This window comes from Oncorhynchus clarkii, chromosome 33 (genome assembly GCF_045791955.1).
Source record: "Oncorhynchus clarkii lewisi isolate Uvic-CL-2024 chromosome 33, UVic_Ocla_1.0, whole genome shotgun sequence".
NCBI classification, from domain to species: domain Eukaryota; kingdom Metazoa; phylum Chordata; class Actinopteri; order Salmoniformes; family Salmonidae; genus Oncorhynchus; species Oncorhynchus clarkii.
In genome coordinates this window covers 1,280,975-1,296,186 of record NC_092179.1, presented here as the reverse complement: position 1 = coordinate 1,296,186, position 15,212 = coordinate 1,280,975, and the positions used below count along the sequence as shown (strand labels likewise).

General features: G+C 41.3%; 1 protein-coding gene across 1 annotated transcript in view; it reads left to right on the top strand.

Moving 5' to 3' along the window:
* LOC139393101 (neuronal tyrosine-phosphorylated phosphoinositide-3-kinase adaptor 2a) overlaps positions 1-15,212 on the top strand; it is a 97,757-nt gene that overhangs the window by 47,914 nt on the left and 34,631 nt on the right. The window contains exon 3 of the mRNA XM_071141451.1: positions 12,956-14,074. Within this exon, the coding sequence (XP_070997552.1) occupies positions 12,956-14,074 (1,119 nt within the window). The remainder of the gene's footprint in view (positions 1-12,955; positions 14,075-15,212) is intronic.

Below are 15,212 nucleotides of genomic sequence, written 5' to 3'. Positions count from 1 at the left end.
AAGACAAAGGAGCTGATCGTGGACTACAGGAAACGGGGCGGGGGCGCGCGAGTACAACAAACCTGGGGCTGCAGTGGAGCAGGTCGAGAGTTTCAAGTTCTTCTGTGTCCAAATCACTAAAGACGTAAAATGGTCCAAGCACACAGTCATAGTTTTGAAGAAGATGCGACAGTGGCTCTTCAAGAGGTTGAAAAAGTTTGGCATGGGCCCTCAAATCCTGAAAAAGTTCTACATCTGTAGTATTGAGAGCATCTGGACTGGAGGAATCACTGCCTTGTATGGCAATAGCACCGCCCTCAATCACATGGCACTACAGAGGGAGGTGCGGAGAGCCCAATACAGAACTGAGTACAGAACATTCCATTCGGAAAGTATTCAGACCCCTTGCCTTTTCATACATTTTGTTATGTTATAGCCTTATTCTAGAATGCATTAAATAATTGTATCCCCTCATCAATCTACACACAATAGCCCATAATGACAAAGCAAAAAACGTTTTTTAGACATTTTTGGAAATGTATTAAAAATAAGTATTCAGACCCTTTACTCAGTACTTTGTTGAACTACCTTTGGCAGCGTTTCCAGACTCTATTCATCTTGGGAATGCTGCTACAAGCTTGGCACACCTGTATTTGTGGAGTTTCTCCCAATTCTTCTCTGCAGATCCTCTCAAGCTCTGTCAAGTTGTATGGGGAGCGTTGCTGCACAGCTATTTTCAGGTCTCTCCAGAGATTTCGATCAGGTTCAAGTCTGAGCTCTGGCTGGGCCACTCAAGGACATTCAGAGACTTGTCCTGAAGCCTTTCCTACGTTGTCTTGGTTGTGTGCTTAGGGTCGTTGTACTGTTGGAAGGTTAACCTTCACCCCAGTCTGAGGCCATAGGGCTCTGGAGCAGGTTTTCATTGAGGATCTCTCTGCACTTTGCTCCGTTCATCTTTCCCTCGATATTCTACAGACAGACAATTCCTTCGACCTCATGGCTTGTTTTTTTGCTCTGGACCTTATACAGAGAGGTGTTCAGCTTTCCAAGTCATGTCCAATCAATTGCATTTACCACAGTTGGACTCCAATCAAGTTGTAGAAACATCTCAGGGATGATCAATGGAAACAGGATGCACCTGAGCTCAATTTCGTGTCTCATAGCAAAGGGTCTGAATAGTTATGTAAATAAGGCTTTGTCATTATGGGGTACTGTGTGTAGATTGATGAGGAAAAACATGATTTAATCAATTTTAGAATAAGGCTGTAACGTAAAATGTGGAAATAGTCAAGGGGTCTGAATACTTTCCGAATGCACTGTATATCAGGATACCACCATACAGTGCAAGGAAGGCCCGAAAAAATTGTTAGACTCCAACCTCCCAAACTATAGACTATTCTCTCTGCTTCCGCATGGTAAGCGGTACTGGTGCATCATGTCTGACACCAACAGGCTCTTGAACAGCTTCTATCTCCAAGCAATGAGGCTGATAAATAGCTAACAAAATAGCTACACAGACTGTATCTTTATTGACCTTTTATTGACCGCTCAAAGGGCCCATACACTCACACACACATTAACATTTGTTTATCTTTTATCCTGTTGCCTAGTCACCTTACATGTACATGTACAGTATCTACCTCCATCACTCCAGTATCCCTGCAAATTGTAATTATGGTATTGACCCTGTATATTATTTGCTTACTTACTTATTGTGTTCATCATATTTCTTCTTTCTTGTTTTTTTTTTTGTATTAAATTGTTATTGATTATTGCATTATTAGTTTGAGTTTGTAAGAAAGGCATTTCACTGTACTTGCATGTGAAATAAAAAAACTTGACACTTGAAACAAATTTTTGTACGAGCATATGTCCTGAGATGTGAAAATAGTCCAGCAGGGAGATTGTTTTGGATTTGGTCAGTACTAAAGTCCATGGTGAATTTCAGGTTTGTGTTCCATTGCTCCAGGATAACAAATAATTCAAGGAACTCTTCTTCACTGCCTGTCCACAGCGTCAGTATGTCGTTAATGTATCTGTACCAATCCATGATGTTGGGTAGGAAAGAGGGTAACACTTCATTAAGATAGTCTCAAGTAGATGGTTTGTAGATGTTCATATGGAAGCCCTGAAGCACAAGGCAAAAAAATATATATATAGACTCTTGGAATTATCTTGTTTGAACGTCTTAGTGTCTCGTTTTAACGACTTAGTAAAAAGGTTGTCAGAACGTGTAATGGTTTCTGTAGCCATTCCTTCACTAATTCCATCCATTAATATTCTTATTCATGTACAGTTCTTTGATAGCCTAAATCACGGCTGCTTTTGAATGCTAGAACAGTGGGCGAGTGTGGAGCAAGGAGCAGAGCGCAATCGAGCAGATTTTTTTAAAATTATGTCAGCCGTCTCTCCCTCTTCACAAGCTCTGGACATGCTCTGCCAAGCATTGTCATTTCCTTATCACTATTCTTTATCACTATTCTTTTAATTAGGCCTATGTGGTGGTAATATTTTAGCCTACCTCACCAGCAGTAGCCTATATCTAGTTTATATTGTAAGCAGTGCGTAACTGGTGGCAGGGAAGTCAGATGCAGGAGAGCAGAACTAGGTAATAGCCGGAGCAGTATGATTGCAAAACCAACGGTAACAAAGAAATAACTAACATGGGTACAAAACCCGACGCGCACAAGTAAACATGTGCACAAGCACTTACAACAAACAATTCCACACAAAGACATGGGTTAAATACACAATTAATGAGGGCAATGAAAACCAGGTGTGTAGGAAAACAAGACAAAACAAATGGAAAATGAAAAGTGAATTGACGATGGCTAGAAGACCAGTGACGCCGAACGCCGCCCGAACAAGGAGAGGAACCGACTTCGGTGGAAGTTGTGTGTAGATATGTAGTTAGTTAGGCAGTACATAGGCTAATGTAAAATGTATTTTTGTTTTTCTTGGAATAGAACCACCATATAAATCAAATTAATTCAGTTAAAATATCAAAAATAAATTAGAAATAATAAAAGGCCAGGGTCAGCTTATTTTCATTAATAAAAGCAAATAAATGTAAAACTGCAGCGGACAAATGATTTGAGCACAAAATCAAGCAACAACAAGCTTCACGTGCATTGAGCATGGGAAATGTGCTCTACAAATTTATTATTTTTGTAAAGACAGGTAAAAATACACACGTAAAAATGTAATTACATAAAGGAATGTTAGTGGGAATCTTACAGTAGACTATGTATTAACTACATATCCTAATGTAGAATATAAACTAGATATAGGCTACTGTGGGTGAGATAGGCTAAAATATTACAACCGCATAGGCCTAATTAAAATAGTGCTGAAAGAAACAAAAATGCTAGGCTGATTATGACCAGAGCTTGTGGCTGAGCAGTACCAGAGCAAAATTGGAGCGGGAGAGATGGCCGACACAATTTTTTTTATCTGCTAAATTTACGCTCTGCTCCTCGCTCCACACTCGCTCACTTACATGTTATGGCATTCATAAGCAACCCTGCTTTAGGCTATCAAAGAACTGTCAATGAATAATCATATCAACGGATGGAATCAGTGAATGAAAGGCTGCAGCAACTATTACCCAGTCAGACAAAATATTTTTTTATTGAACACACACACAAGAATGGTGCATGAGTACTTTGTAGAAAAGACAAGTTGACAAACTATTTTTACTAAGTCATTCAAACAAGATAGTAGATTGTTCAAATGAGATCATTCAAGAGTCTACATATTTGTTATTTATTTTTGGCCTTGGGCTTCAGTATGAAACCATCTACGTGGGACTATACAAATACCATCTACGTGGGACTATACAAATAAAGTGTTATCCCCTTTCCTACCTGTCGTCAATGTATCTGTTGGTACAGATACATTGACGACATACTGATACCGTGGACAGGTAGTGAACAAGAGCTCCCTGACTTTGCTCTCCTCAACACATGGAACAAAAACTTGACATTTACCATGGATTTTAGTACTGACCAAATCCAAGACAATCTCCCTGTTGAAAAGTTTTCACATCTCAGGAGATGTGCTTGGACTGAAATTAGTGAATTAAAAGTTTTTAGAAAATGTCACATGTCAAAATGTATGCCTTTCTTGCAAACTCAAAACCCAACAATGCAATAATCAACAACAATGTAATACTAGAAAAAAAACACGAGAAACATGAACACAATAGGTAAGAAAATAGCTGCAACCATATATGCCTAATTAAAAGAATAGTGATAAAGGAAACCAAGCGTGCCCAGAGCTTGTGGCTGAGGAGTACCAGAGCAAAATTGGAGCAAGAGAAAAGGCTGACACCATCTTGTCACGAAACGGTAGAAACGTTCCACATAATTTCATAATAGTGAAAACTTAACAATAGACGAACAACGAACCGTGACTACAAAAGGTGCTGTGCTACACTTACTCAAAATACAATATCCCACAACCACTACTTAAATATGATCCCCAATTAGAGACAACAATTACCAGCTGCCTCTAATTGGGAATCATACAAATCACCAACATAGAAACATGAAAACTAGAACACCCACATAGAAATAATAAACTAGACTAACCCGCCAGTCACGCCCTGACCTACTCCACCCTAGAAAATAAGGACTCTCTATGGTCAGGACGTGACACATCTTCGTATTTACATGCTCTGGCATTCAAAAGCAGTCCTTTCTTAGGCTATCAAAGAACTGTCAATTTATAATCATATCAATGGATGGAATCAGTGAATGAATGGCTTCAACAACCATTACACAGTCTGACAACCTGCATAACAAATGGGGCCTAATTAAACTAAATAACAATTCAGTTGTTCAAACAAGATAAGCAGTTCAAAGACTTAGTATCTCGTTTGAACGACCTAGTATCTTTTTTGAACGGCTTAGTTAAAAACAAAAAATAGATACTAAGTAATTTAAACAAGATATAAAGTATTATTATTTTGTTTTGCCTTGGGCTTCAGGGCTTCTGTATTTTCAGTAGATGTTCAATAACTGTCAACAACATTTCAACCAACCCTAACCCTAACCTTAACCCTCATCCTATCCCTAAACTTAACCCTAACCCTAGCCCTAGTCCTAACCTTAACCCTTACCCTAACCGTAACCTTAGCAAACATTTGCTTATCAACATAGAGTTTGTTCATACTATAACCATTTGTAGATCATCTATATGGGACTATCTAAATAAAGTGTGACTGGAAAGGGTTGACTTGGGGCATCTCTTTTTCTCCCCATGGATTAAACCAATAAGTAGAAATAAGCTGTTTCCTCTATTAAGCTCTGCTTTTCCTTATGTTTTTTTTCCTTTTTTGTGTTGGGTTTTGGTACTCCCTATTATGTGCGTCATCACATAGAATGTTTTTTACTCACCAGTGAATAAGCTGTCTTTTACGCATTTTACTCAGACGAACATTCCTTTTCTATATTCTCATTGTTTATTTAATCATGTTGCCATTATACACTGACGTGATAACATTGTACATATTTTGTTTACAGTTTATTTTGCTATCATTGATGTTTACATTGGCTCCACCTCTATTTCTAGAGAGACGTCAACTTCTGTCCTCAACGCTGCCTGAAGAAGACTATTGCAGTCGAATTACGCTGCAGTTGTTCATCCCAATTTTATGTAAACTATAGCCTGATCTGCTCCTACGTATGTATTCTTTGTAAATATTATCTGTAAATTGTAAACTAAAATGTTATTTACTGTATGACAAATGATTTCTACAATCAATATTCTTTATACAGATTTCTAATGCAATTGATTTATACTCCCCTATCATCTCTCACTGCAAAGTTACAGAATCAAGGAGTTAGATGGCCAATCCTTAAGGAGTCAATCCTACCATACAGCAGACCCAATCTGATGAGATTTGTATCGAAACAAAGTCAAAAGCAAGAACAACCAAACAACAACAGCAATACACATATATCAACAAAAACAATACACATACAGTTGAAGTCGGAAGTTTACATACACTTAGATTGGAGCCATTAAAACTCATTTTTCAACCACTCCACAAATGTATTGTTTAACAAACTATATTTCTGGCAATTCGGTTAGGACATGTACTTTGTCCATGACACAAGTAATTTTTCCAACAATTGTTTAATGACAGATTATTTCACTCTTTTCACTTCTATCACAATTCCAGTGGGTCAGAAGTTTGCATATACTAGGCCTTTAACTGTGCCTTTAAACAGCTTGGAAAATTCCAGAAAAGTATATAATGGCTTTAGAAGCTTCTGATAGGCTAATTGACATCATTTGAGTCAATTGGAGGTGTACCTGTGGATGTATTTCAAGGCCTACCTTCAAACTCAGTGCCTCTTTGCTTGACATCCCGGGAAAATCAAAAGAAATCAGCAAAGACCTCAGAAAAAAATTGTAGACCTCCACAAGTCTGGTTCATCCTTGGGAGTAATTTCCAAATGACGGAAGGTACCACGTTCATCTGTACAAATAATAGTATGCAAGTATAAACACCATCGGACCATGCAGCCATCATACCGCTCAGGAAGGAGACACGTTCTGTCTCCTAAAGATGAACGTACTTTGGTGCGATAAGTGAAAATCAATCCCAGCAAAGGACCTTGTGAAGATGCTGTAGAAAACAGGTACAAAAGTATATATATCCACGGTAAAATGAGTCCTATATCAACATAACCTGAAAGGCCGCTCAGCAAGGAAGAAGCCACTGCTAAAAAACCGCCATAAAAAAGCCAGACTACGGATTGCAACTGCACACAGGGACAAAGATCATACTTTTTGGAGAAAGGTCCTCTAGTCTGATGAAACAAAAATAGAACTGTTTGGCCATATTGACCATCATTATGTTTGGAGGAAAAAGGGGGAGGCTTGCAAGCCGAAGAACACCATCCCAACCGTGTTCTGCAGGAGGGACTGGTGCACTTGACAAAATAGATGTCATCATGAGGAGGAAAATGATGTGGCTGTATTGAAGCAACATTTCAAGACATCAGTCAGGAAGACGGATGGTCACAAATGGGTATTCAAAGTGGACCATGACCCCAAGCACACTTCCAAAGTTGTGGCAAAATGGCTTAAAAAAGTAAAGGTATTGGAGTGGCCATTTATAAAATACATTTATAAAACTGCGGAATTTCACTAACTGCTCTCCCAAGGCAACAGCCTCGGGAAACATTTCAAAGGGAGAGGAAATAAACATTTTGTTAGTTTTCACTTTGCGAAATCTTAATCAGTCCAAACAATTCAAATTTGAAATTCTTACTTTCCAATTAACTTCGCATTTCCTTTGTTACTTTCATTAGTCTACATCTCTGTTTCCTTTAACTCAGAAGACCTCTCAATCACCACCACCCAGCACATATACCTTCTGCTGCAACACTTGTTTCCCTCTACAATCTATACTATACTCTACCTCTGTCTTTCCGTCTAACGTTTACTTTACCAGGTGAACAAAACGTTTTAATTTACAGTGGAAACAAACATAATTACCCGTGACCCCTCCTCCGTTTCGTCAATTCAATAAATCTATTTAAGAATAAGACGGAATAATGTATCTCACGAGATTAAAACCCCTAGGGTTTTCCTGAGTCTACTTGGAGTGTTTGGTTGTGACAAAGAACGCATTTTGTTATACATTTATTTGAAGAAGAAGAAAAGAAGAGAAGAAAAGACTTGCTTGGGCCAAGAAACATGAGCAATGGACATTAGACCAGTGGAAATCTGTCCTTTGGTCTGATGAGTCCAAATGTATGATTTTTGGTTACAACCGCCATGTCTTTGTGAGACGCCTAGTAGGTGAAGCATGGAGGAGGAGTGTGATGGTGTGGGAGTGCTTCGCTAGTGACATTGTCAGTGATTTATTTAGAATTCAAGGCACTCTTAACCTCTCTAGGGTATGTGGGACGCTAGCGTCCCATCTGGCCAACATCCAGTGAGGTGCAGAGCGCAAAATTCAATAACAGAAATGCTCATTATAAAAATTCAGAAAACAAAACATATTTTACATAGGTTTAAAGATTAACTTCTTGTTAAACCAACCACAGTGTCATATTTATAAAATGCTTTTCGGCGAAAGCATACCTATTCCAGAACATAACCCCGTTGACAAATTATTACAAACAGCAACCAGCCAAGCAGAAGCATTTGCAAAACTCAGAAATAGAGATACAATTAATCCCTTACCTTTGATGATCCTCATATGTTGGCAATCAGAAGACATTGATTTAGTCAATAAATGTTCCTGTTGTTCGATGAAGTCTCTTTATATCCAAAAACCTCCGTCAGACAAAAAAAATCCAAATTGTATCATTAAAGTTCATAGAAACATGTCAAACGATGTTTATATTCAAACCTCAGGTTGTTTTTTTAGCCTAAATGATCTATAATATTTCAACCGGACAATAACGTCATCAATATAAAAGGTAAACAAGAAATGCACATGCGCCTGAAAAAACTCTGCGTAACGTTAGGGTCCACTCGTTCAGACTGGTCTTACTCCCTCATTTATAAGAATACAAGCCTGAAACGATTTCTAAAGACTGTTGACATCTAGTGGAAGGCATAGGAACTGCAATTGGAGTCCTAAGTCAATGGATACTGTAATGGCATTGAATAGAAAAAAAAAAGAAGAAAAAAAACTTCCTGAAATGATTTTTCTCAGGTTTTCGCCTGCTAAATCAGTTCTGTTATACTCACACTATTGTAACAGTTTCGGAAACTTTAGAGTGTTTTCTATCCAAATCTACCAGGCCATTTAATTTGGGCATTTGTTTTTCAACACGACAATGACCCAAAGCACATCTACAGGCTGTGTAAGGGCTATTTGACCAAGAAGGAGTGTGATGGAGTGCCGCATCAGATGACCTGACCTCCACAATCACCCGACCTCAACCCAATTGTGATGGTTTGGGATGAGATGGACCGCAGAGTGAAGGAAAAGCATTCAACAAGTGCTCAGCATATGTGGGAACTCCTTCAAGACTGTTGGAGAAAATGCCAAGAGTGTGCAAAGCTGTCATCAAGGCATTGAAGAATCTATAGTGTTAAAAATATATTTTGATTTATTTAACACTTTTTTTGGTTACTACATGATTCTATAAGTGCTATTTTATAGTTTTGATGTCTTCACTATTATTCTATAATATAGAAAGTAGCAAAAATAAAGACGAAACATTGAATGAGATGGTGTGTCCAAACTTTTGACATATTATACATGTTGTTGCTATTATTAGGCTAACAGAAGAACACATCTCTTTGGACAGATCCAGGGAGGCCCGCCCCGAGTCTCGGGGATTGCTGGTGGTCATAGGGACAAAGAAAGTCACTTCCTGCCGCTAATTAACTAATGGATAGTTAATTAATAATTTAATAGGCAACTTCTTGGAAATGTCAGAATAATTGGCATACCAATAGCTACTGCAGGCCATATGCATTTAATTTTAATTTCAAAGTTCCAATTAGTTGTTTACTCACATAAATGCTGCATATTATTGTTAAGAAAAAGGATCCCTTCCACGGTGGAGGGTTCAGGCATGGTTCTCCTTTTGTCTATGGTCCAGCTTGCCGAGTCGGATACTATTTCGCTGCTGCTGCTGTTGGCCGGGACGCAAATCACACTTCTCGCCAAATTGGCTAGCCGTGGATATACAGTGCTCTTTTGGACTTCCACCAGCCCAACAGATCTCTTTTGTCTGCCATCACAGGCCTCTGTTGTATATCTTGTCACGCCGTCATCATCTTCTTCATCAGCATTCTCTGTGACTTTTTTCCACTCTGAAAAGTCCAACTCTCTTCTCTTGGCGGGTTGTGGCACAGACGCTTAGTATTCTGTAGGCTCCTCTGATGGTGGCACAGCCATGGATTGTAAAAGTTTGCGCACATGGTCATAGACATCTTGCCTGTCTTGGGCGGGCAGCATCCTCAACTGGTTGAACTTGGGCCAGATGAATGTTGCCACCTTGTGTAGGTCTTCGATGTTCACCTTCCTCTCCAATCAACCGCTGTGATGCTGCCGCACAGCAGCCTGCTGTTGCTAGTCAAGTGCGTGGGGCTGACAGTGATGCCTTAGTCTCTCTGACCCGAGACAAACCAGGTTAATTAAGAGTAAGATACTTTTCCAGTTCCTTCTGTGTGTCAAAAAAAATGGCTTTAGGAACTCCAGCGAATACTGCAGGTAATTCTTTTGACTCTCTATGTGGGGCTCTTTCTGCGGATCTACAGCTTCTCGTGCACTTCATTGTACATGACCTGAACAGAGTTCAGGGTCAGGTACACCGTATTAAACCTTAAACCATCTGCAGTTGGCTCTTTGAGAGTTGCACAGCCAGCCCAGACTGCTTGACAAAGCTGTAGAGAGTATAATAAGCACATCATAAACTTTCAAACCCGTTTCATGGCAAATACGATGCCCATGGAAAGCTATATGAATGAATTAGGTCTAAATTATTATTATTATTATTATATTGGCTATATTCATTATATATATATATATATTCATTATTATATAATGACGTAGAGTTGAGGCCAAATTTGGTCACTAGCAGCTTCACTTTTTCTCCCGGTTTTGGCATCTTCTGCTGGAAACTGTGCTGTGGTCAGGTTGGAAATCTGCAGTAATATAATGGCATGTTATCATCAGATAACTAAGCTGCCGATAGTCGTCAGTCCGTATGTCAGGATGTTTTAACTTCTCTGTCAGGTTTTCTCTCTTTTCGTCTGCCAGGCTCAGACAACTGGCGGAGACAGTGTGGTGGAGGGGCAGAACAGAGGTAGCATGCACCTTCCCGTAAGTAGCCAGCACATCAATAAGCTTTTGGGCAAGCTCGTCAAAGCCTGCCCCTTCTACAGTATTGAAGGGCCAAACATCCTTGCAGCAAAAACTGACGGATTTGTCATGTACCGACTACTTTACTTTAACTTCTTGACGCAACCAATCCCTGTAGCGGGATAATTTTCGTCTGCAACCGCTGAATAGCATAGCGCAACAGTCAAATAATATTACTAGAAAATATTCATATTCATGAAATCACAAGTGCAATATTTTGAAACACAGCTTAGCCTTTTGTTAATCACCCTGTCGTCTCAGATTTTGAAATTAGGCTTTACAGCGAAAGCAATCCAAGCGTTTGTGTAAGTTTACGATAGCCTAGCATAGCATTATGTGCACTTAGCATCAGGAAGCTTGGTCACGAAAATCAGAAAAGCAATCATATTAACCGTTTACCTTTGATGATCTTCGGATGTTTTCACTCACGAGACTCCCAGTTACACAGCAAATGTTCCTTTTGTTCCATAAAGATTATTTTTATACCCAAATTACCGATGTTTGTTTGTCGCGTTATGTTCAGAAATCCACAGGAAAGAGCGGTCACGACAACGCAGACGGAAATTCCAAATAGTCTTCATAATGTCCACAGAAACATGTCACGTTTTTTATAATCATTCCTTAGGTAGTTTTTAAAATATATATTCGATAATTTATCAACCGAGTGTGTAGCTTTTTCCATAACAGCGGGAGGAACAATGGCCGCTTCACTCAATTGCGCACCATCTCACTCTGAGAGCCCCCACCTCTCCACTTATGCAATGTGATCCTTCACGCTCATTTTTGAAAATAAAAGTGTGAAACTATGTCTAAAGACTGTTGACACCTTAGGGAAGCCACAGGAAAGGGAATCTGGTTGATATCCCTTTAAATGGAGGACAGGCACGCCTAGGAACACAGAGGTTTCAAAATAAGAGGCACTTCCTGATTGGATTATCCTCAGGCATTTGCCTGCAATGTCAGTTCTGTTATACTCACAATATTTTTACAGTATTGGAAACTTTAGAGTGTTTTCTATCCTAATCTGTCAATTATATGCATTTTCTAGCATCTGGTCATGGGAAATAGGCCGTTTACTTTGGGAACGTTATTTTTCCAAACATAAAAATAGTGCCGCCTAGCTTCAAGAGGTAAAGTGGCACAGTTACGTTTTTGTTAACAAATGCAGACATAGACGTTTGGCCTGGAGAAGAGGCCGTCGCACCAGGCCGTCGCACCAACATGGCACTACAGAGAAGACGTACCAGTTGTCTTGATGTCATACTTTTAAAATGCCCCGTACCCTTTGCATTTTTTCATTGCCAGAGGATTTGCCAGTGGTTTAACAACCAGGTCAAATGTTTTCCAGAGATCAGACTTCCCCTTTCCCTCCTGAGCAACCAATATACATTTGCCTGTGGCTAAACCCTTCTTCGCATCCATTTTGCTGTGTTATAACACTTTTCTGAGGTTATAACCAATTTATTAATGCAATTATGATTGGCTCTCCTATGGTCCGGTCCTACCTTATCGGTCATGCCCTACATGCATGGTACATGCACTACATGCAAGTGCCACGTGAATAGAGCATGGTAATGGTTGAAGGGAATAGGGAATGTTTTTGCTGTCTAAACAAATTAGGGATTTCATTAACAGAACTTTTCAGTAAGATAAACAACAAGTAAAACAATGAATTAACATGACTGTACATGGACAACGGGATACACACTGTTGATGGCTGCACTGCCTGTCCTGCTCGTTGACAGAGAGGAGGAGAGAGACCAGGTGCTGCATTCTTTCAAAAAAATGTTTGTACACAGCCAGACAAGCCCGAGCTAGAATTTGAGCCCGGCTTGGTATGACAACTCTACTCCCAACCTTGAGCCTAATGCTAACCCTAACTCTGAAGAAACAAATATCCATGTACTTGCAAGTGGGGGAAAAAAGTACAGTGTGACAGTCTCCTGCACCTCTCCATGTGTATATGTATTTATCTGTGTCTTTCAGAAGGGTTAAAAAGCACAAGTACAATTTTGGCGTGACCAATAAAGTGATCTTAATCTTAAACAATTCTGCCTCTATTGTCCTTTGTATCATGGTTATCTGCTGATGACCTGTTTTAACGCTACTGTCTGTCTGTCCCCCGTGCAGGGTCCAAGTCGCGACCGTTCAGTGAGGAGTACAAGCGGATCCCTCCTCCCAAGCCAAAGAGGAACCCTAACACGCAGCTGAGTACCTCCTTTGATGAGTCCTACATCCAGAATCATGGCAACAGGAAGGAAGGAAGGAGGGAAAAGTCCTCATCGCAGAGCCAGAGCCCAGCCCCAGATACGGAGGACGAGGACGAGCCTGTCTACATCGAGATGGTGGGTAACATTCAGAGGGAACTGAAGCAACGCCTCCTGGAGGACGAGGACCAGAGTGAGTCGGTCTACGAGGAAATGAAATACCCCATGTTCGACGACATGCTCCAGGACGCTAAGTGGGAACAGGACATGGAGCAGGGTCGTTCCTCCTCCTCCCACACCACCCCCCGGGGGTCCCTCTGTGACATCCCTGCCCCCTTCCCCAACCTGCTCACCCATCGGCCGCCCTTGCTGGTCTTTCCGCCAGCCCCTGCCCAGTGCTCGCCTAACTCGGATGAGTCACCCCTCACCCCGCTGGACGTCACAAAGCTGCCCATGCTGGAGAATGTTGCCACTGGGTACACCAACAAGCCCGGGGGAGGTGCCTCACCCACAACCTCTGAAGCTCCGCCCCCCTCCTCCTCCCCCCACCACCGCAAGGGGGATAGAGAGAGAGACAGGAAACGAGAACGGGAGAAGGATAGAGAGCGGGATCTCCAATTCACCCACACTATCACTGCGTCTGGTCGCTCCTCTGCCCCTCCCCTGCCCTCCACTCTCTACAAGGCATCGGCGTCGGCTCATGGGTATCCCAGAAGCCATTCCGCGTGTCCCTCACCTGTAAGCATGGGCCGCTCGATCACACCGCTCAGCCTCAAGCGCCCACCACCTTATGACGCCCTGAAGATAGGTGGCAGCATGCCCCGATCCACCTCCTCCGTTGCGCATGCCGCCAAGAGCTCAGTTGGTCAGGAAGGGGGAGGCAAACTGAGTAACTCTTCTTCGGCCCACAGCTCCATGCAGAATGTGTCGCGTTCCCGCACCCCTACAAGCCCTCTGGATGAACTCACCAACCTGTTTACTGGTGGCCGGAATATGCTAAAGAAGGGATCGGGAGGGAGGAAGGTCAAGGAGTCCGCTGAATGTGAGTGCCTATGATTAGGTATTGGCAGATACAGTATTTTGTTCATGAGGGTTAAATTGTCTCAAATGATCTATGTAAATTCAGAGGGTGACTGCTAAAAAGTTGCTAAAAGGTATTGAATAAATTCACACATGGATTATACCTGTCAATCTGTCTCCTAACCAGAGACCATGAGCAATACCTAGAGAGACACAGGCCATGTCAGTGAGAAAAAAGAGTGAGAGGCAGTGTCAGAGGGAGAAATATAGAGAAACAGTGTTGGGAATAGAGGAAAAAAGACAAAGAGAGAGGGAGGCAGTGTCAGAGGTGTTTTCAAGACGTTCAAACATTCATAGATGACCAGCAGGGTCAAATTGTAGAGGGTACAACAATTCAGCACCTCGGGAGTAAATGTCAGTTGGCTTTTCATAGCCAGGAATTGAGAGGTTGAGACAGCAGGTGTGTTAGAGATAGAGAGAGTGAGGGAGAGAGGGTCGAGAACAGCGCATCTGGGACAAGATAGCATGTCTAGTGAACAGGCAAAACAGCAGAAACTGGATCAGCAGCATGGCCAGGTGGACTGGGGACAGCCAGGAGACATCAGGCCAGGTAGTCCTGAGGCAGTCCTGAGACATGGTCCTGTAGAGATGAGTCAGAACAAGCCAGGACTGTGCGATATAATAGGGAGTTGTGGTTTCCAATAGACCAATATTCTACACAGTTTAGTGCAGAACATGTGGCAATAAACTACAATGACCATAATGCATTGCTCACCCACTTTGGGGCGTCAGGTAGCCTAGTGGTTAGCGGGAGTAACCAAAAGGTTGCTGGATTGAATCCCAGAGCTGACAAGGTAAAAATCTGTCATTCTGCACCTGAGCAAGGCAGTTAACCCACTTGGATGTTGATTATGGCAGCCCCCCGCACCTCTCTGATTCAGAAGGGTTGGGTTAAATGCGGAAGACACATTTCAGTTGAAGGCAATCAGTTGTACAACTGACTAGGTATTCCCCTTTCCTTTCCTTACTTGTCAGGGAGAGATGATAGAATGCACAAGAGAGAAAGAAAGCAGTTGCTTTGCGAGGTACAGTATCTCTACCTGAAAATACATGATCTTAGTCAGTGCTAATATATATTTTTAAAACATGTTTTAAAAAAC